The sequence below is a fragment of the Vitis vinifera genome, chromosome 1 (genome assembly GCF_030704535.1).
Source record: "Vitis vinifera cultivar Pinot Noir 40024 chromosome 1, ASM3070453v1".
Lineage (NCBI taxonomy): Eukaryota > Viridiplantae > Streptophyta > Magnoliopsida > Vitales > Vitaceae > Vitis > Vitis vinifera.
Window position 1 is genome coordinate 24,657,732 of NC_081805.1, and position 20,156 is coordinate 24,677,887.

The following is a 20,156-nucleotide window of genomic DNA, read 5'->3' on the forward strand; positions in this document are numbered from 1 at the left end:
TGTTTAGTTATACTTCAAACACTACTTAAGTTAATAATATATTTAGTTACTATATATTCATTTATTTAGTTACTAACAAGAAATAGTTTTTTTTTCTTTTTTCCTACTTAAATGTTTTTTGGATTTCAACATGGTATCAAAGTAAAATTGATTTTTGATGGAACATTTGGTTTATGATCTTATTTGAGAGAGTTTAATATCATACATTGTTTTCACAAATCTAACTATCATACACCGCATGCATCGACTCATAACATTTGTTTTCTTCTCTTTTTCCTTGGTGGTTTTAATTTCATTTCTTCTACTTCTTTAAGCATAAACATTTCTTTTTTAGTCATGTTTTCTTCCTTAAGCATATATCTTTTTTATTCTTGTTAAGTCTCATAATGTCTCAATCTGTACTCATTCACATTGATCATTTATTGGATGATATATATAGTTTTCCTACAGATATTGGTATTTTGGTTCTTGATTATGAAGTTATTTCCTCTCTTCCTACAACTAATCTTGCATCTTTGAGATTATGGATCCTCTTTTGTCACGTTCTTCTCGACATCTTTCAAGTTATGACCAAGGAACTTTCTACCTTGTATAAAACTGATGCTTGGGATTTGGTACACTTACCACCTACATAGTATGGATTATGAGGAGACTTTTATTCCTGTTACAAAGACGACTATTATTCTTACTCTTATTACTGTTACTACTCTTTTTTCTCTCACTCAGATGTATTGTGACAACAAGAATGTTATTCAAATTGCTCACAACTCTATCTTTTATAAAATGACCAAGCATATTGAGACTGATTATCACCTTACTCATCATCACCTTCAACATACAACTCTCACTTTACCTTTTCCTTCTCTCAATTAGCAAACTCTTCATGTTTCTTACGGCCACAACATGAGTTTGTGAGGATGTTAAAAGTTATTTATACATTTAGTTATTATATTAAAATTATATATTTATTTATTTAGTTATTATATTATAATTATTTTCCTTTTTTTTAGGAAAGTAAAGTAAATTAGTCTTTAATTTCTTTTATTAAATCTATTTAAATTCTAATGATGTTGTAGAATTTGTAATAAAAAATTCTAATTTTTTTTCTTTTCTTTTCTTTCTTCCTTTGAATCTATTTTGGATTTCAACATGCAGCACATCTAATGAATTTTTAGCTAAAATAGTCAAAATACGTAAAGGACAAAAATCACAAAAATGGGGCCAAATATGTGACGAACAACAAATTGAAATCCTAAATATTATCAAAATTTTGTTTAATTATCTTTTCATCATATTTTAGAAATTTTTCCATTTAACGGTTAGTGTTTTACCTTTTAAGTCTATCTATTTCATGCTTCTAGTTTCATAAAGAAAAAGAAAAAAAAAACCCAAAAAAAAAAATTCTATTTTTCAGATTTTATTTTTCTCTCCCCTTTTGACTTTTTATATAACACAATCTTTTGAATTTGACCTATAATTTTATACCAAAACTATTGAATTTCTTAATTTTATTAAGAAAGACACACTGAATAACATTCATAATGGGACTCTTAAATTATAAAAGATTATCAAACAATAATAACAAATTTTATTGATGGATACAACAACATTCATTTTTATTTATTTGTTTACTGTTTTTTCAAAACGTTTTCTTTATTGTTAACCATGAAGGTACGAGCCATTCATTCAGCACCAACACTTAAGCCAATCCAAATTTGACTTAACCAATTAGACCCAAAGTTGAAAAATTAAGGTTAGTTTCAGTTCTGATTAAGCACATCAAATTAAGGGGGTTAAGTTGAATTTAGGTAAAACATTTCTTAACTCAAACCGGGTGAAGTTGGCCCAAACTAAAATTAACAAAAACTAGTAAAGCCATGTCTAAGATTTGATTTTAGAACCCTCAGGATCCATCGTTACCTTGAAATTTAATTAAATATCCTTTTTACAATTCTCATTTGTTATTTTCACTCATCTTTCGTTTGAATCAAAATAAGGGAGATAATTACTTGACCAATTTATAAAAATATTTTATAAAATAAATTTTACTCACCTCATCAAACGTTGAGGCTGAATGCACTTAAAGAGTGTTTGTTTTTTTTACCTTTTTATTGAAAACGTTGCTTTCGGTCTTTAGGATGTTCGTTTTTCTAATTTTTTATGACTTACTATAAATTTTTTATTAAACAAAAAAAACCAAAATATTTAATTTAAAAAAAAAAAAAAAAAGTAACATGTTAATTTTTCTTTACATTTTAATACTTAATAAAAATAAAATATTATAAAAATAAACAACATAATACCTAACACTATTAAACATTTTTTAATTCTAAGTTCTATTTAGAATTAATTAAGAAAAACAAACAAAGAAACAAACATCATCTTAATCATCATAAATTTACTTCTTATTTTAAATAAAATGGTAGATGTGTGAAAATAACTAATAGGAAAAAATTTTAATAAAATTTCAAATTAATTATGGATAAATATAAGTGAAATTAATTATATTTTATAATATGGAAATTTTGTTTTAAAACTAGAATCACAATTGAGTATCAGATGTTAGCCCCTTTTTAGCCAAGAAGGCCAAAGGAGATCTTTTGTATGGTATTAAGGGAGGTTTTCAACCTGTGACGATCACCATGATCTCAAACTTGCACTAAAATCTACCCAAATTTAAAAACAAATTCTTAAACTTGTCTATATCTCAATCATCCTTATCATAAATTCATTTTATTAAAGGTGTTTGAATAAACCCGTCTCTATCTTGTTTATCCTTATCACAAATTCATTCTATTAAGAGTGGGTCAGTACTTGAATAAACTTCTCCTATTATCATCCCTATTTAGGTGTTTCCATCCCTCTATTTACATGTTTCTTTAAATTCATTTTACTTTTTTTTTAAAAGAAAATAATTTTAAAATTTATAAGTTTCTACTTAATTTAAATTAAATGTGATTTTTTCTTTTCCTTGGAATCAAACATAAAGTAAAACTCTTGATTACATTTCTAAATTTTGAAGTTCCTTCCGATACCTCAAAAGGGACAAAGCTCCTAAACCATCAAACTTTGTTGTTGTCACTTGTCACATTGGTGAAGCATTTAAATCATCATCATCATGCAATATTACTTTGTGGGTTTCCATCTGGGCATGTGATTTAGCAAAATAAAACTAAGAATGGTTAAGGCCAAGTGAGATTTATATTGGACAGTGAACTACAAGATTTGGATCACCAGTGGTTGTCACCCAATTGCCTAGATATTTGGTTACTCTATGGAATCAAAAGAAGGATAATCACTCACATCAACATATTCTGATCATTTTATCGGTTTGACTTGTCAGAAACAAGAATTTTGCATCTATGATCTATTCTCAAAGAAGGATAATCACTCACATCAACATATTCTGATCATTTTATGGGTTTGACTTGTCAGAAACAAGAATTTTGCATCTATGATCTATTCTCATTTTGTGTGGTATATATTATATTTAATTTCGTTGCCACCAATGCTGAGGGTTCCAAAGAAGCTTTGTCCCACAGCTTGGTTCTATATATGTGAAAAAGCAAGCTTTCAACACTATAAAACCTACAATTTCCTTCTACTCCTTCATCCAAATCCAAAGCATGTTTTCTATAGTAAGTATGCCTTCAACATCATCGGTTTTATCAGCATACACCACCTTTGCTGCATCAGCAATGGTGGTTAAAACCATGCTACATGAAGTTCAGACCATGGCCAAACAGCTCATACCTCAACCACTCCAGGACAAGATTTTATCAGGAATTGGAAGGCTTCTTGGGGATCCCTCCTCTCAGATGACTCTTGTCATTGATGAATACAACGGCTACGCCATGAATCAAATCTTTGAGGCTTCTGAAATCTACCTGCAGACCAGGATCAGCCCAGCAGTCAGTAGGCTCAGGGTTTCCCGAGCTCCAAGAGAGAAGGACCTCTTGATCACCATCAACAAGGGTGAAAAGGTTATTGATGTATTTGAGGGAATTCAACTCAAATGGGAAATGGTTTCCAGTACTGAAAAGGTCATGGGTGGAGACAAGGGCGAACGTAGATCAATTGAGCTCAGTTTCCTTAAGAAATACATGGAGAAGGTATTGAGCTCTTACTTGCCATATGTGGTGGAGAGATCAGAATCGATAAAAGAAGAAAACAAGGTGGTGAAGCTCTATTCCCTAGGGAACTTCCAAGGAGGAGCCATGGTTGGTGGGGGAGCATGGGGGTCCATCAATCTCGACCACCCCTCAACTTTTGAAACATTGGCCATGGATTTGAAGCTCAAGGAGGACTTGATAAAAGACTTGGACAGATTTGTAAGGAGGAGGAAGTTCTATAAAAGAGTTGGTAAGGCATGGAAAAGAGGGTATTTGTTGTATGGCCCTCCAGGCACAGGCAAGACAAGCTTGATTGCAGCCATGGCCAACTATCTGAAATTTGATGTCTATGATTTAGAGCTCACAAGTCTCCAGAGGAACTCACAGCTTAGAAAGCTCTTAGTCTCCACCAAGAACAGATCAATACTTGTGATTGAGGACATCGATTGCAGCACTGAATTACAAGACAGACAAGCTGGAAGATACAACCAACCTACCACTCAGGTCAGTTTACAGAGACATATAATCACCCTATAATACATAAAATTAGAAATTCCTCTGGCCCCTTGTAATAAATTGTTGTTTTTTTGCTTATTGACTGACAGCTAACACTATCTGGGTTGCTTAATTTCATTGATGGGCTGTGGTCAAGCTGTGGGGATGAGAGGATAATAGTGTTCACAACAAATCACAAAGACAGGATAGATCCTGCATTGCTGAGACCAGGGCGCATGGATATGCACATCCACATGTCCTACTGCACTCCCTATGGATTTAAGACCCTGGCTTCCAACTACCTTGGAGTAAGCAACCACAGACTGTTCACTGAAATCGAAAGGCTGATAACAGAGGTGGAGGTAACCCCAGCAGAGATTGCAGAAGAGCTCATGAAAAGTGAGGAAGCTGATGTGGCCCTTGAAGGACTCATCGCGTTCCTCAAGAGGGCCAAGAGTGCAGAAAATAAATCAAATTGTCGAGGAAAGAAAGTTGATGAACAAGGAATAGAAAGGCAGGATGTTGTTCAAAGTGGGAAGGTAGTTGAAGCAAAGAGGCAGAAGATGAGTGGAGAACTAGAGGCTTGTGATTTTATGCCATGCGCATACTCGTTTCTATGAAAAAGAATCAAAATTAATACAGGCAAAAGAGGTACGACTCTCTGTAGAAGAAAACCAATCCTGCCTACTCTGAGGCCTGTAAAAGTATGATTGAATTTCAATGGGGATGGAGGGGCAGGTAAGTATGTAAAATGTGGTTAAAATTTTCGTATGTATAATCTGGTTTAAGTCTCTTTCTCTTTCTCTCCGATGTGGGATTTGTAGCAGACATGGGTAAAATAATAATAATAATAACTCTTTTAAAGTTTACAATACAATTTAAATATAAATATTTTTTTCCTTCAAAAAGCACTTTGACATTATACCGACATAAAAATCTTAGAAAGAATATCCTTATTAAAAGAGCATCATGTTGTATTTTTTTTAAAAAATTTAGAATTATTTTGTTGATGTAAGGATTATTTTATTTTATTTCAGTTAAATATCAAAAGAAAAATAGGAAAATAGCTTCCAGCTTTGAAAAGTGAAAACTATAACTTTAATTAAATGATTACTTCACATTTTTTTTATTTTTTTTCCTTCTTTGAAAAAAGTGCTTTTAAAATGACATGAGAATAAAAAATTATTGGAGGAGAATATTTTAGTCAGAAAAAGTCATATTCAGCTCCTTAAAATGCGATGTTAATTAACTCAAATGAAAAAGGTCGAAAAGAGGAGCGACGCCCACCGTGGGGCTCGAACCCACGACCACAAGGTTAAGAGCCTTGCGCTCTACCGACTGAGCTAGACGGGCTTGTTTGGCTGTTTTCTGTAAGTAATCTACATGAATATAATATATCAAGCAAGCCACAAAAACAAATGAGATGTCGCGTGACCCATTGAATCTTTTAGCTTCAATTCCACGAGTGTTTTTGGCTATGTTTGAAAAAAAGGTTTTAAAACAATTCTTAGAAAATAAGTAAAAATAACTTGAAATAAGGGCTATTTTGGTAACTATTTTTAAAAATAAATTTTTATTTTCTAAAATTAAAAAATTAAAAAAAAAAAACAAAAAAATACATTTAACAACTAAAAAATAATAAATAGATTTTTACTCTTAAAAACAAAAAATAATGTGTTTTCAAATAACATATTTTTACTATTTTCATTTAATTTTAGAGGATTATTTTAAAAAAATAATTACACAAATACAGAAATTTGTTAAAAATAAAGTATATATAAAAAAAAATGTTAAAAACATTTCAAACTCTCAAACAAATTTTTATTGTACAAAACATTAAAGAATATTTGTCAAAAACTATTTTTAAAAATTATTTTTAAGAATTGTTTTTTAAAACAATTACCAAACAAAGTTATTATTTAATTTTTGTTTTCTAATGGTTAAATATGTTTTACAATTTTTTATTTTAGAAAATAGAAAATTATCTATTTTTTTGTTGTTAAAACTTAAATATGTTTTACTATATTTTATTTTGAAGGATAAAAAACTGTTTCAAAAAAGAATTATAAAATAGTGTCTTGGTAACTATTTTGTCATATTTTGTAAAACAAAAACAAAAATACATTTGAGAACCTAAAATATTAATAATTTTTATATCCAATGCTTCAATTTTAAAAAAATAAGTAAAAATAACTTAAAATAATTAAAAGATATTCAAAACATTTTATTTTATGTTTTTAAGAGTAGAAAATAAATAATTTTTTTAGCTTGACTATGAAGAAAAATAAAAACAATTAGTCAAAAACTTGGGGTTCTTAGTTTTCATGGCCGACAGAGAGTGCTCCAACAACACACGTGACAAATGACCGAGAGATCCACACTTTAAACCCCATGATGAAAGCCAATATACCAGGAATATTTAACCCCCACAAGCCATTTTCAGAATGGACTGCTCCTATCTCTGTTCATGGTGAGGGGATTTTTCCTACTGTGAAAGGGCAGAAACTTCAAACAGGGAACAGAAATCACCTGCTTAGCTTTCAAACGTGTGAAAGTTTTGTTTAGAGCCTCCTCATATAAATCTAACATACAAAAGGCTCTAACCACTGAATTACAACATTTTGTGATACATGTATTCCTACCCAGAACAAACAAGGCGAGAGAAAGATACAAAAATCCATAGATTACAGGGGCCTGTACATCTCTTCTTCTCTTTGAAAAACCAAAAATAAATAGCGTCCACGGGGACAGGACAAAAGCAAAATACAAGAGAAATTTACAACACTGACCAGAGAAATACGTGACTTCAACACTGGTAAACCGAATAGTTCTTGCTCTTCCACAAGTAATTCCAAGCCTTTCCCACTTTTCTTCTTGAGATCGATTTACAATATGGCTTGGATTCCAATGGCTTTGTTTCCAGCGCTTTTGATTCCAATGGCTTTGATTCAGGACCAGGCACAGCCTCGGTACTGCTTTCAGTATGATGAGGACTCCCAACAGGTGATGGGTCTCGCTGCCGCTGCTCCCGAAACAGCATCAGAAGTTTCTGAGCCTTTTCTTTCCCTCTCACGGTCCCATTCACTGATATGGAAACCAATGCAGGTATCACCCCTTCTTGGAGGACCATCTGACTGCATTTCTCACTCCCATTACATAAGATCAGAAGACAGACAACAGCTTGCTCCTGCTCAATGGCCTCACCAACATCCAGTATCGTTGCCAACCCACTAATAAGGCCAGGGGCTACCATGATTTCATCTTTTCCTAATTTATTTGAAGCCAAGTTTACAAAGACAGCCAAGGTTTTTTCTGTCCATGTGTTGTCAGCCGGGTCTGTGAGAAGGGAATGGAGGCCGCTGATAATGCCAGCTGCAAGTAGGTTGGGGATATTGGCAGGATGGGTGGAGAGATTATAGAGGGCATGGAGGGCATCAAGCTTGCATTGCGGTTCAGTTTTAGCTCCAAGCAGATGGATTAAAAAGGGGACAGCTTGGCTTGTGCTAATCATGGGCTTGGCTTCTTCAAGACAAGAAAGGTTCAGGTAGAGGGCTGTAGCTGATCCATGGGAGTTGGAATTGGGGATCATTTCCTCAAGCAATGGGAGTACTCCCGATGCCAACATCAGTTCCTTGTTTCTGAAAAGCAGAATATATGAAGTTAGTAAATTGAAATTACAGATACATCCCCCTCAATTTTAAGAAAATAAGATTAAAAAGAATGAGAGCAGAATTAGAATTCATTTTAAACAAGTAATGGCATATTAAAACCACTGTAAGCCCTGGTATTATTTTCAAAAAATTATTGTATCGTAAATGACCATTTATGTAAATAAACTCCCAATTATTTCAAGATCTTCTTATGGTCAAGGACCATTTAGACCATTTTATGTAAATAAACCCTTATAACAAAAGTAAATTCTACCATTATTCCGTATATTATCAGAGCCAAGGGCCACATTTTCAATTTTGAAATTCTTGAAAGCATTGACCAACATTACAAACCTGTTATTGTTAACAGCAAGATTGAACAGAGCCATAGCCCCAATTTCCTGAGCCATTTCATTCCTTCCTCGCACAGCCAACTCTAAAAAGCGCATCAATGCTTCAACAAACCCATTAGCTCCCATAAAATTCCTGGCTTCCTCATCGTCCTTTAGCAAGTGTCTGATCTGTTCTGCCACCTTGCACTTTTTCCTCAAGTCTTCCTCTCCATCCAAGATAGCCAGAAAGTTCTCATATCTTTCAAACACGTTTTCAGACTCTTCATCCTGTTCATGCACATTTTCCATTTCATTTCCCTCGACCTCCTCAATTATGCCACTCTCCTCTAAAGGAACCACCTTTACCCCCTTCATCTTGCAGGAACCAATGCTGTCCATTGATTTCGAATTTGTTGACTCACACTCAGACAAAGCGAGCCTCCAGTAGTTGAGATCAAGAGACTCTGGAGGGCCATCAGGAACAGGAACTCCATTCTGTTCACACCAGCTCGCAATGAGACCCTTAACACAGTAATTAGGAGTTAGACAAAGATGAGATAGCTGCTGTTGAGTTTTCGGGCAAGTGTTGTGCCCATCACTGAACCATTTCTCAATGCAGATTCTTTCATACGTTTGCCCAGAAGATATTATCACTGGATCATACATGAGCTGCAATGATATTGGACACCTCAACTCTTCTTGTGGAAGAGGCATCTGCCCAGATCTCCTATTATTTGGCTTGAAATTGAAAGAACCAAGTTTTGAGAGCTGTCTCTCAAAGGCATGACCATAGACTGCAGGTCCAACACCATCTTCAAGAGAACCCATAACAGTCGGCGAACAAGGAGCCGAACCCTGTGAATCATTGTCATCTGATAACTCACTTCTAAATAACTTAGAGTATTTTCTCATGAGATGTAAAAGATAAGCAACAATTGATTCTTTCCGCTTGTCTTCCTCAATACGAGCTCTTTCTATGAGCTTCTTAAGAGCTCTTCTCTCTGTAAGGGCTGCTCTTGAAGAGGTGATACCAAGTCTAGAAGCAGCTTGGTGAAAAGACTCGAGCTCATTATTGTCATTGCTGTTGTTGAATTTTCTGCCCTGCTGGAGCAATGCAATTATATCATCACCAACTTGCTTCTCCAATGGATCAAGTGCGAATGCAGTTCCCTCAAGTTCACTTACTATCTCAGAAATCTGGAATGTGAATGGTTACAAAAGATATTAAGATCGATGCTTCATCAAAGAGACAAAAATAATGGTTATAAGAACCATGAAATTGCTACTACTGTTTTCTTACAGTGTATGGAACCATGAATTAATATTAAACAAATGAAACTACATATCCTAATCAAGAGAGAGAGAGAGAGAGAGAGAGAGAAAACAAAAGTAACTTCTGTAAGTGTTACCTGGACACCAATAGTTTGTGGAACAATATCTTCAACTCGCCTCAGACTATCTGCAAGAGCACATCGTGCCTTCTCGAATTTTAAAGCCACTGAATCACCAGTAATAGCCTGCATGAAAACAATGAAAGTCATAGTAAAACATTCATGGTTGAAAATTTTCATTTTTTTCAAAAATGAATAGAAATTTGAAATTAGGAGCTAAACCATACAGCTATTTATCAGCTTATCCCCTTTAAAGATGTGGCAACCTATATATATATATATATAATAAACCATCAGGAGGGGGGGACTGGATAATTGATCAATATATTTATTTATTCCATCAGCACAGACAAGCAATATCATGTATGGATATTCGATTCCTTGTTTGAAAAAAAAGTAGAAAAACAGCTAAATTCTATAGTACAAGGAATAATAATTGCAGCACAAACATATTCATGCAACTGAGACAATACTTACCAAATAAAGTTTACTACATTCTGAGCAATGCTGAAGAATATTCTTGGCCTTCTCCAGCGCTATGTGCAATGAGCATAATGCCTGAATACCTGATTTGCTCCTAGGCCTTGCTGCTTCCAGAACAGGGAAAATTTCCAGTATTTTGCAATAAATCGTGGAGAGCATCCTGCACATCCCTCCATGTAACTGCACAAGCAACCACATCAGTTCATCAGGCACCTTAGTTAACAGAACTATATGATGTTCAAAGACTTGTTAGATTTTTTTTTTAATCCATGTTTCAACGAAATATCTAATTTTACTCCACTTCAGAAAGAGGTAGCCTTTCTGCAAATCAACTTACTCTAATTGGAAACTGAAAAACCAATTACAGCATCAAACCCAGTTTGTGTGAAAATCCCTGTGGCCAACAGGTTATAGTAATTTCTATTTCAGAGCCTGGCGGGAAAAGTTTATTGCTAAACTGAAATACCCATCATAGATATGTGAGGTATATAGATTAGAATAACAAAGGGGGCAAAAGAACCCCAGCACCCTGAGATGAATTACACATATCCACATATAACATCAACCCAAACCCTACTGTAAAACTAATCAACCATCTCAAACAATCTCAAGTATATGATCCAAAACCATTTCTAAATCTTTAAGGAAAAGAATTCTACAAATAACCCAAAATAAGCAAGTCAGAATAAAATTCCCAACGCTCATTTCTTAAAACTTCAAGCAGATATAGCATCCATACCTTGGCATCACTGACCGCGAACAAACTCTCTTCAACCTCATGAATATCCATAATTTATGGTAGAAAACTACTACAGATGTTTGAATTGTCTGAAATGCAAAAAGAATAAATCATCAAATCAGTATGAACTTTTATGAAAATTGTTAGAAATGAAAGAATTTCTGCATTAACCAAATTAGACAAGAAAAGGTAATAAATGTTTAAGTTCTATTATATTAATAGAAGCCAGAAAAATTACCATATGTCAGGGATGACCAAAAAACTCAAGAAACTAGAAGAAAATAGATTAAGGAACAAGGGAGAAAAAGAGATAAAGGTGACACAGAAAGCTACTATTTGATGAAAACACCCAGTGAAACAAGATTGATCCCAATACCATTTGATTTAGACATTTCGTCTAACATCTAAAAATTGAAATTCACGGAAACAATTTGTAAAATAAAATAAATAGAAAAAGAAAAGAAAAGAAAAACCCAACAAAAAATTGCATGAGAAGCATTGGAAAAAAAATATATACAAAATTAAACTCAGACCTTTCATCTAACACCCAGAATTCAAAACCCAAAAGAAAATTCCCAAAGAAAAAATAAATTATCCATAAGTTCGGTTTGGACGTTTCATCCAGCACCAGAAATAGAAACTTTAAAAACAAATTCAGTTGAAAAAATTTTAAAATTAGAAAAATGACCTCTCAGCTGAGATCTCAAATGTGAGCAATATCACACAATCGAGCACCGAATTTCCCAAGAGAGAAAAATAAAAAACCCATAATTTTACAACCAAGAAAAACAAAGAAAGCAATTCTCCAATCATAAAAAAACGCAAATTACCCAAAATGCGACTCAGACCCGAAATGAAAACACACCCAACACGAAACCCACCAAAAAAAAAAAATGGAAAACCACAACAAAAACACCCCAAATTTCCAATCCCAAATTCTCTCATCCAAAACCCAACTAGGATTCATAGCAAAAAACGTACCAAGAAAAACCGGAACAAGCTCTGGAGGCTTCATAAAAACCCCACCTACACACAAATTCACCGCCCTCAAATGCAACAACGAATTAGGGTTTCCATCACCCATTTCCCATCTCATCACTTGGCCTTAGGACTGAGAATTTCTCGCAGTGAGTTTGAGAGGAGAGAGGCTGGGCTTTGGGGTTATTGTAAATGGGCAATGGGAAGGAATATTAAAATTATTTTTTTATTTTTGGGTTGTTTATTTATTTACTTATTTAAAAAAAAAAATAGAATAATCAACCGGTGTTTTGAGAGATTTAAGTTTTTTAAAATTTATTATTATTATAATAATTTTTTGTGATTTTTTCTAAAAAATAATTAGAATTTTCGCCGCTTTTGTCTCCCCGGTTCACCGGCCGACAGTTGCCGACCTCCGGGTTTGTCGGTTAGCAGATCTGTCAATTAATGTTGGCTGAAATGACGAAACTACCCATATTCATTGTGAAATTAGGGTTTTGTACGTGGTGTGTTGCTATTTTGGCGGTTGCATGTTTGGTTCTCGACAAAGGCCGTTGTCTAATTTTTACAGATGGGAAAACTGAATTAGAATATTAATTGGTCGTTAAAATAACTGTTTTTTGAAATTACAGTTTGTAATAAATAATAAATCTTACCAAGTGGATACACTTCCTATTTTTTCTTTAAAAATTATATTTACCTCAAAAATTAATATTTTTAATATCATTTATTTTATAAATCATATATTATTTTAAGAGTTTTTATTTTATCAAAAAGCTCAAAAATTATATATTTTTATATAAAATTTGGATAATTTTTAGGATACAACTTTAATCATCTCATATATTACACTTTGCGTTCATATTTTATAAATTATCATTTTGGTGACTCATCTTGAATTTAAAAATAACATTGTTACATCTCAAAAAAAAATCAATTAATAAAATACTACCAAGTGCATAATTTAAATATTAATTTATATTTATAATAATAATAATTAACTTTTTTAATAATTTAATATCTTGAAAGTTAAACAATCCACCATGTTAGGTAGTGATATAAAAAAAATTATTTATTATTTTATCTTTACATTTTTTAAATTTAAAGCAAAGTGAACTAAAGCCAAAAAGCCCCTTTGCTTGTTTAATAAATATTAACAAAAATAAATAAATAATTTAAAATGGGTAAGTGGCTTGTGCATTTTGTACCTTTAAAGAAAAAACTACAAAGAATGGCAGCTCTTGTAATTATGAAGAATATGAGGGGTGATTCATTATTATAAAAAATCAACTCTATCCGTCCTTCCGCAGCTTATGCCCCTAAGTAGGAGCCCGGAATCTGAAAAATATTGACTTTTTAAGACTTGACTCATCACTGGCCACGTGGTTTATTTTTAACCGTCCATTTTAACAGAATATCAAATGACGTGTCCCTTTGATCCGTGATTTACGTAGTTCTTGGGTGAAAATTTTGAATTTGTGATTCACATTTGCGATCATAGAGCGTGATGGGAAAGCTTTCTGTTATTCTGTTTGTCACGGTTTATAATCGTTATATTGAGTTGCCGAATACTGCTTCGTGTACAAAAATAATTGCTTCGTCAACGACACGCGCTTGAGATACGCGCCGCTTATTTTGTTGCCTATGTTTATTTTTTACCCTACCCAGATAAAAGAAATTTTACTGCGACCATAAAATGATTTTTAACAGTTTTCCAGAAAAAGGTAATATTCTTCTACTTTTATTTCCACTATTAAACATGACTTAAATAATTGTGGATAAGAGAAGACGTGGATCCTGTGATTTAATGCATACGTGGGATTTAATAGTTAGTTTCATTAAAAATGTTAGTTTAATTTATCCAACATTTGATACAAAGAATCAATCCACAAATAACACGTGGCACATTAGAATCCTAATCTTAAACCCCGGATATAGCGCAAGCGTTAAAGGTAAGGTATAAGAGTGGATGACTTTGCACAAAAATCTATAACATAAATGTTTTGCAAAAATATTATAATACATATCATTAAAGTCTGTTTGGCACTATAAAAAAGCATTTTTAGTCGTTCTAATACTTAAAAGATAAAATGTTTCAAATATTAAAAATGATAGAAATGTTTCATATAATTACTATCAAACACATTCTTAAACCAAATAAAAACATTTTAAAGTTTTATTTACGGTCGTAAAAACCATAGGTTTAAAAAAAACGATATTTATTTAATATCAATCAATCATAACATATGACATCAAAATTAATCCTTAATCGAAAAATATGTATTACAATTCATGAACTGATAAGGATATCGAGCCCATATGAAAAAAAAATATAAAAAGAGAATTTCCTAAGGTTCATAAGAAGTGACACCTTTGAAGAAGGTAAATGAGAACATCGATTTTGCATGAGAGAAGAAGTACATATTTTAAAGTCGTGAATAATCATCTCCAAAATTATAAATATATATATCATTTTTAAGAATAACAATGGGTTAGGTTTTTTTAATGCACACTCCTCGTTGCTCCTAATAGGTTGAGTCTGAAATGAAAATAAATGAGTTAGGGTGGGGTTTGATTCAAATATTCATTTATTCCACCCCTATAAATGATTAAATTTTAAAAATAATTTAATTTAAGTTTTTTTTTCATTTTCTTATTTTTTTTAACATGTAAAATAATTAAAAAAATATACTTCTAAAAAATAAGTTACAAAAGTTTATAAAACAATTTACTTACTCAATTTAAAAAAGAATAAATTAATATACATACTAAATAGGATAGGGACATCATCATAGGTTTTTATAAACCCGACAAGAATAGGATGAGAGCAACTCATCTCGAACCTTCACAATATCATCCGTGATCATTGCAAACTCTTGGCATCTCATTTTCTTCTTTTAATCTCTCCAAGTAAAAGAGGAAAGAAAAGTCCATGACTCTATCCCCTCTCTTCTACAAAGAGTTAACAACAACATCATTCTTTTACATGGTGTGACATGAAACAGACTTCCACACAATAGACCACACATTTCAACATGGGTAAGTGCTAAAATGCAAAAATAGTACTTCGACAAGAACCACTAAGAATTCTTTAGCTCCAATACAAGATTGCATGTATCATCATCACCTGACTCCTCTTTGGATGTTTTCACACCTCACTTGAATGCTAACAAAGTTTGGTAATCCTCCAAAGCATCAGAGTGAAATGGGCTCATTTGGAAGGGAGTGAGCTGTTGAACCTCATATCCTTTCTTTTTTTTTTGCCTTTTTGGAAGGTGATGCTGATTGAGCTAATATATGTATAGTACTTAACTTGTCCCTTTTCCACCCAGCATGGAGTTATTATTGAGTATCTCATCAAAAGAATGATACTCATCATTTTGGTATTTTAGGGTATCTACCAATTACAAGATGAAATTATTGTTGGGAAAATGATTAATAGATTTTTTATTTATTATTTGATTCTCTAGATGTCCCTATGATAGATTCAATGGTCGATTGAGTCAATACATTATTAGTAGACAGCTTTAGAGACAAGTATTAGTACCATGTGTCCCTTAACTTTTGGGTCTCTTAACTTTGTATAGTTTATTTGTCCGATTGTTTAGGAAGTTGGATGAGAGACCATGGCATTCATTAAATGTTTTCTACTTAAATTAGAGATTGTGGGAGGGAGAGAGAGAGAGCCCATGTTCATTTTGAGCCATGGCATTCATTAAATGTTAAATTAGAGATGGTGGGAGGGAGGGAGAGAGAGAGAGAGAGAGAGAGCCCATGTTCATTTTGAGCCATGGCATTCATTAAATGTTTTCTAGTTAAATTAGAGATGGAGAGAGAGAGAGAGAGAGAGAGAGAGAGAGAGCCCATGTTCATTTTGAGCCATGGCATTCATTAAATGTTTTCTAGTTAAATTAGAGATGGAGAGAGAGAGAGAGCCCATGTTCATTTTGAGCCACCTTTGAAATGGTGGCAGTGGGAGTAGGAAATGGGAGTTTGAATTTTATTTCATTTTTCTATCATTATATTATTTATTAAATATAAAATTATTTTTATGAGAATTGAAATTCCTCTATATCAAAATTTTAATTCCTTTTCTTTATGGTATGCAGTTGTTTTTGACTTATTTCTTTGAAGGGAGAGAAGTATCCAAATTGGTAGGTCATTTCAATAACTACCTTGATGGAGAAGTCTATGTTTGAATTACTTCTTTGTGGGGAAAAGTACAAGTTAATAATTTAAGTTCCAAAATCTATTTTTAGTGAAATTCATAATAAGTTTATACATAAATAATGTCAAAAAAAAAAAATCTCTCATTCATAAGAAATATCACAATCATTTTTCATATAATGTTCTTATTATGTCCTATAGGATTGATTATGAATCAAATAAATAAATATTTTTATACGAGATTAAATAAACAAAAGCTCATATTAAAACGAGGAATCGAATATGATACCATTTACAATGACTCACTTCTTTTCATATAGATATTGTGTATTTTCAATCCAATAAACTCTCACAACTTTAAAATATGTCTATATGATTAAAAAAGAAATGTATACATATATAGTATTCGAGATTTTTTTTTTCCCTATTTAATGTAAAATACCATACAATATTAAAAACAAGAGAAAACATATTAAATTTTCTCTTACAAAAAATTAAAAATTAGCTTTAAAATAATGAAAAAAAAAATCATAAATTTCATTATAAATTAAAATAAGAAAAAATTTAAATCTTCCTTTTAAGTGTCCACTACACATTAAGTTATTAATTCACATGAAAAATTAACTATTAAATAATAAAATAATGATGCATGTTTTGATTATCCTATGTTACATGGGACTATGATTCACCCTATCCTAATCATATTTTCATTCATTTTCTCTTGCACCAACCGCATCCTAAAAATAGAAGATTTTGAATAATCTACTATTAATGTAATCAAACTTATTTAGGCTTTAACCTTCACAAAATTGAACCAAAACACAATACGAAATACTATGACATTGTGTACATGATGCACCACCCTATTTTGCCCCTAGTGTAATTTTTTCAAGCAATTCAAATTTGGGTCCACAGTGCCACACTTATTCAACAAATATTAAGAAGGGCATGGGATGGACAAATGAGTAACTTCAAAACCCACAAAAATTGGTTGAAAACATAGTGAAAAAAATATTAAATGAAGAGGGATGAGCCCACAAGGAGACAGCTAAGACAATGGAAGCAGAAGAAACAAAGGGTCACATCTTGGAGTCAAAATCAGATTCTAGTCCTTTTGCATGTAAAGTTGAGTCTTGAGACCCCCTTGAGACGCCTTGAGACCCCATTGGGCATGGGCAAGCCACTCTTACCAATTATTCAGCCTCATGCTCTGACCAAAATTATATCTCAATTTTCTTTTTGAAATTTTTATATATTTTTTATATGCTTTTATAGACTTCTTGGAAGTGGACAATTGCCTCAAAAATCTCCTTTTTAACAACCCAATTTGCTTGGTGTATCTTTGGAGATATCTCCTTTGTTGTTTTATGTTTGGTTGTTTGGTTGTTAGTTTTTCACAATTTTTTTTTCCATGGAATAACTAACAATTTGTAAACAGTTATGTCATATATTTCCGGTTAAGACAAACACACCACTATTTTGGATGGAACATGTTACATGTATCAAGGCAAAAATTTTATTTATTTGCACCCTCATGTCATAGGAGACTATAAAATATTAGTACAATTTAAAATTATGAATCCTTAGATAAATCAATATTTAAATAATTTTTTTAATTATCCCTTGTTAAGAGATATATTAATTAGATTTACATTGTTGATTTACTAATTAACAACAATAGAAGAGAAAAAGTAAAATAGTTATTTCATATTTAAGTTTTGTATTTTAAAATATTTTTATTAAAATCAAAGATAATTTAAGGTTTTTTTAAAAAACTAAATAAATAGAAGTTGCTTTTTGGGTCATATTTGAGTAAAAATATGGTTTTCTTTCCAATATATTTAGTAATAGGAAAATATTTATAATAAAAAAAAAAAAGGCCTATGTTTGGTTTTATTTTACACCCGAAATACCAAAAAAAAATTATAATCAAAAGTAATTAAAATAGTATGTATTTTAAATTATTTAATTTTTATATATGATATTTAAAATAAGTAAAATGAATTCGAACCAATATATGTAAATAATTTATTAATTTTAATTTTTTTTTTCATTTTTTCTTTGGTATTTTCTCTCATATTTCTTGGAAACTAAATATAATTTTTATTTTTTCATATATAAATAAATCATGTTAAAAAGTGTGTGAGTTATGGTTAAAAGTTATTCCTAAACACTCTTAAAAGTCATATTTATCCATCAATTTTTTTTAATATATATATATATATATATATGTATGTATGTATAAAAGAAACTATCTAAATATTTGACAATTGTTTTCAATAATAATTTTCTATTCCCTAAAATGAAAAACCAAAAATACACAATAACTAAAAATTAATTTCTATTTTTTGTTTTTAAAAACAAAAAATATGATGTTTTTAGAAAATATATTTCAGTTATTTTTTATTATTTTCACTTGTTTTTAAAGAGTTATTCAAAAAATAATTATACAAATACATAGAATGACTAAAAATAAAATATTATATATAAAAATTATTTTTAAGACATATTTAAAAATATTAAAAACAAGTTAAAAATATCTTAGTTTTCAAATAAACTTTTATTCTAAAAAACATTATAAAATTATTCTTAAAAACTATTTTTTGAAATTGTTTCTGAAAATAATTACTAAAAAAAACCTAAATCATTATATTTCTTCTCTAATATCATAAATTGGATTCTAACTTTATTTTTTTTATTTATTATTATTTGCTTTTGGGGTGGTTGGGACATATTCTTTCCCTTCCTTTTATTTGTCAACTTGGCTTGCTCTGATTGTGAGAGATGGTGAGATGGATTTGTAGCCACATCTTCACCATCATTACAACTTTAATAACTATTTTGACTTTAATAATCCCTTAAGCTTTTCATAAATTGTAGGTTAATACCCCATGGCCCACTTTTATTGTCTCTTAACTTTTTCATTAGTTTTTGTTTAAAATCCCTTTTGTTTTGAACCCACAAATGGTTTAAACTTTCAAAATTAATACAAAAGACAAAACCCCATTCTCCACTAAATTTCCTCTTAAAGTATGGATTGATTGATTTGGGGTTCATTTGAAATGCCACTATTTAAGAGCAAAATTTAATGTTCAACTTTTTATTTTTAAATTGGAGTTGTTAGGATTGGATGCACTTTTTATATTCATTTTCAAGTATTAATTTAAACTTTTAAATTTATTTTTTGGTTTGTTAGGTAATTAGCTAAATATTTATTGTGTTACCAATTTGAAGGTTTTATTACTACAAATTTAGCATTAAAATTTCTTAATAAGAAGTTTTTAAGTTTAGCAAATATGAAATTATCAAGTTAATAATAGAAAATTTCTAAATGAAATTTATTTTGAAGCAGGGGAGAAAATTAAAGAAAAATCTATATGCTAGATTGCGAAGTTTGAATCAGTATTGTTGGACTTCGCTCAAGATGTCGAGAGTCGAGTTGTTTGGTCAATTACAACTGCAATTAAGAGGTTTTTTCTTTTTTTATTTAGAGTTTAATCATTGTAACTTTTTTCATTCGTTTTTTTATTAATGGATTGTTAAGCGTTGATATACTCTATAAACTATTTCCGACATAAATATCATTAATAAAAGCACTAAAAACTAAAAATATTTTTACAAAAATCACTGAAAAAATATGTAATTAGTGAAATTAATTTATTGGTAATACGTCATTGAATAAAGCTTGACAGTGAATAAAATGAGTGTGGGGGCCAAACACATCCAATCCCATACACCCTAGCAACAGGCAACAATACATGAATTGTCTATTGCAGGTGGATCCTTATGGGATCTGGTCTATCTGGATA

General features: G+C 31.2%; 2 protein-coding genes and 1 non-coding gene across 4 annotated transcripts; 1 reads left to right on the forward strand and 2 right to left on the reverse strand.

The window, feature by feature from the left end:
- Positions 1-3,618: 3,618 nt before the first annotated feature.
- LOC100257876 (AAA-ATPase At3g50940) lies at positions 3,619-5,242 on the forward strand. The gene is made up of 2 exons (XM_010657183.3): positions 3,619-4,616; positions 4,718-5,242. The coding sequence occupies exons 1-2, from the start codon at positions 3,627-3,629 to the stop codon at positions 5,225-5,227; spliced, it is 1,500 nt and encodes a 499-aa protein (XP_010655485.1). The 5' UTR covers positions 3,619-3,626; the 3' UTR covers positions 5,228-5,242.
- A 645-nt stretch (positions 5,243-5,887) lies between these two features.
- Positions 5,888-5,960, reverse strand: TRNAK-CUU (transfer RNA lysine (anticodon CUU)). Its single transcript has one exon. It is a non-coding gene; the product is annotated as a tRNA-Lys (tRNA).
- A 1,153-nt stretch (positions 5,961-7,113) lies between these two features.
- On the reverse strand, positions 7,114-12,395 carry LOC100256374 (U-box domain-containing protein 45). Of its 2 annotated transcripts, none has more exons than XM_002264882.5 (6): positions 12,184-12,395; positions 11,203-11,291; positions 10,458-10,643; positions 9,999-10,106; positions 8,612-9,786; positions 7,114-8,245 (listed from the first exon to the last, which is right to left on the reverse strand). In XM_002264882.5, exons 2-6 carry the CDS (start codon positions 11,251-11,253, stop codon positions 7,414-7,416), a joined length of 2,352 nt encoding a protein of 783 aa, XP_002264918.1. In that variant the 5' UTR covers positions 11,254-11,291; positions 12,184-12,395; the 3' UTR covers positions 7,114-7,413. The 2 variants fall into 2 exon arrangements, with proteins under 2 accessions (XP_002264918.1, XP_010655494.1); XM_010657192.3 differs by lacking the exon at positions 12,184-12,395 and adding an exon at positions 11,441-12,081.
- Positions 12,396-20,156: the final 7,761 nt, after the last annotated feature.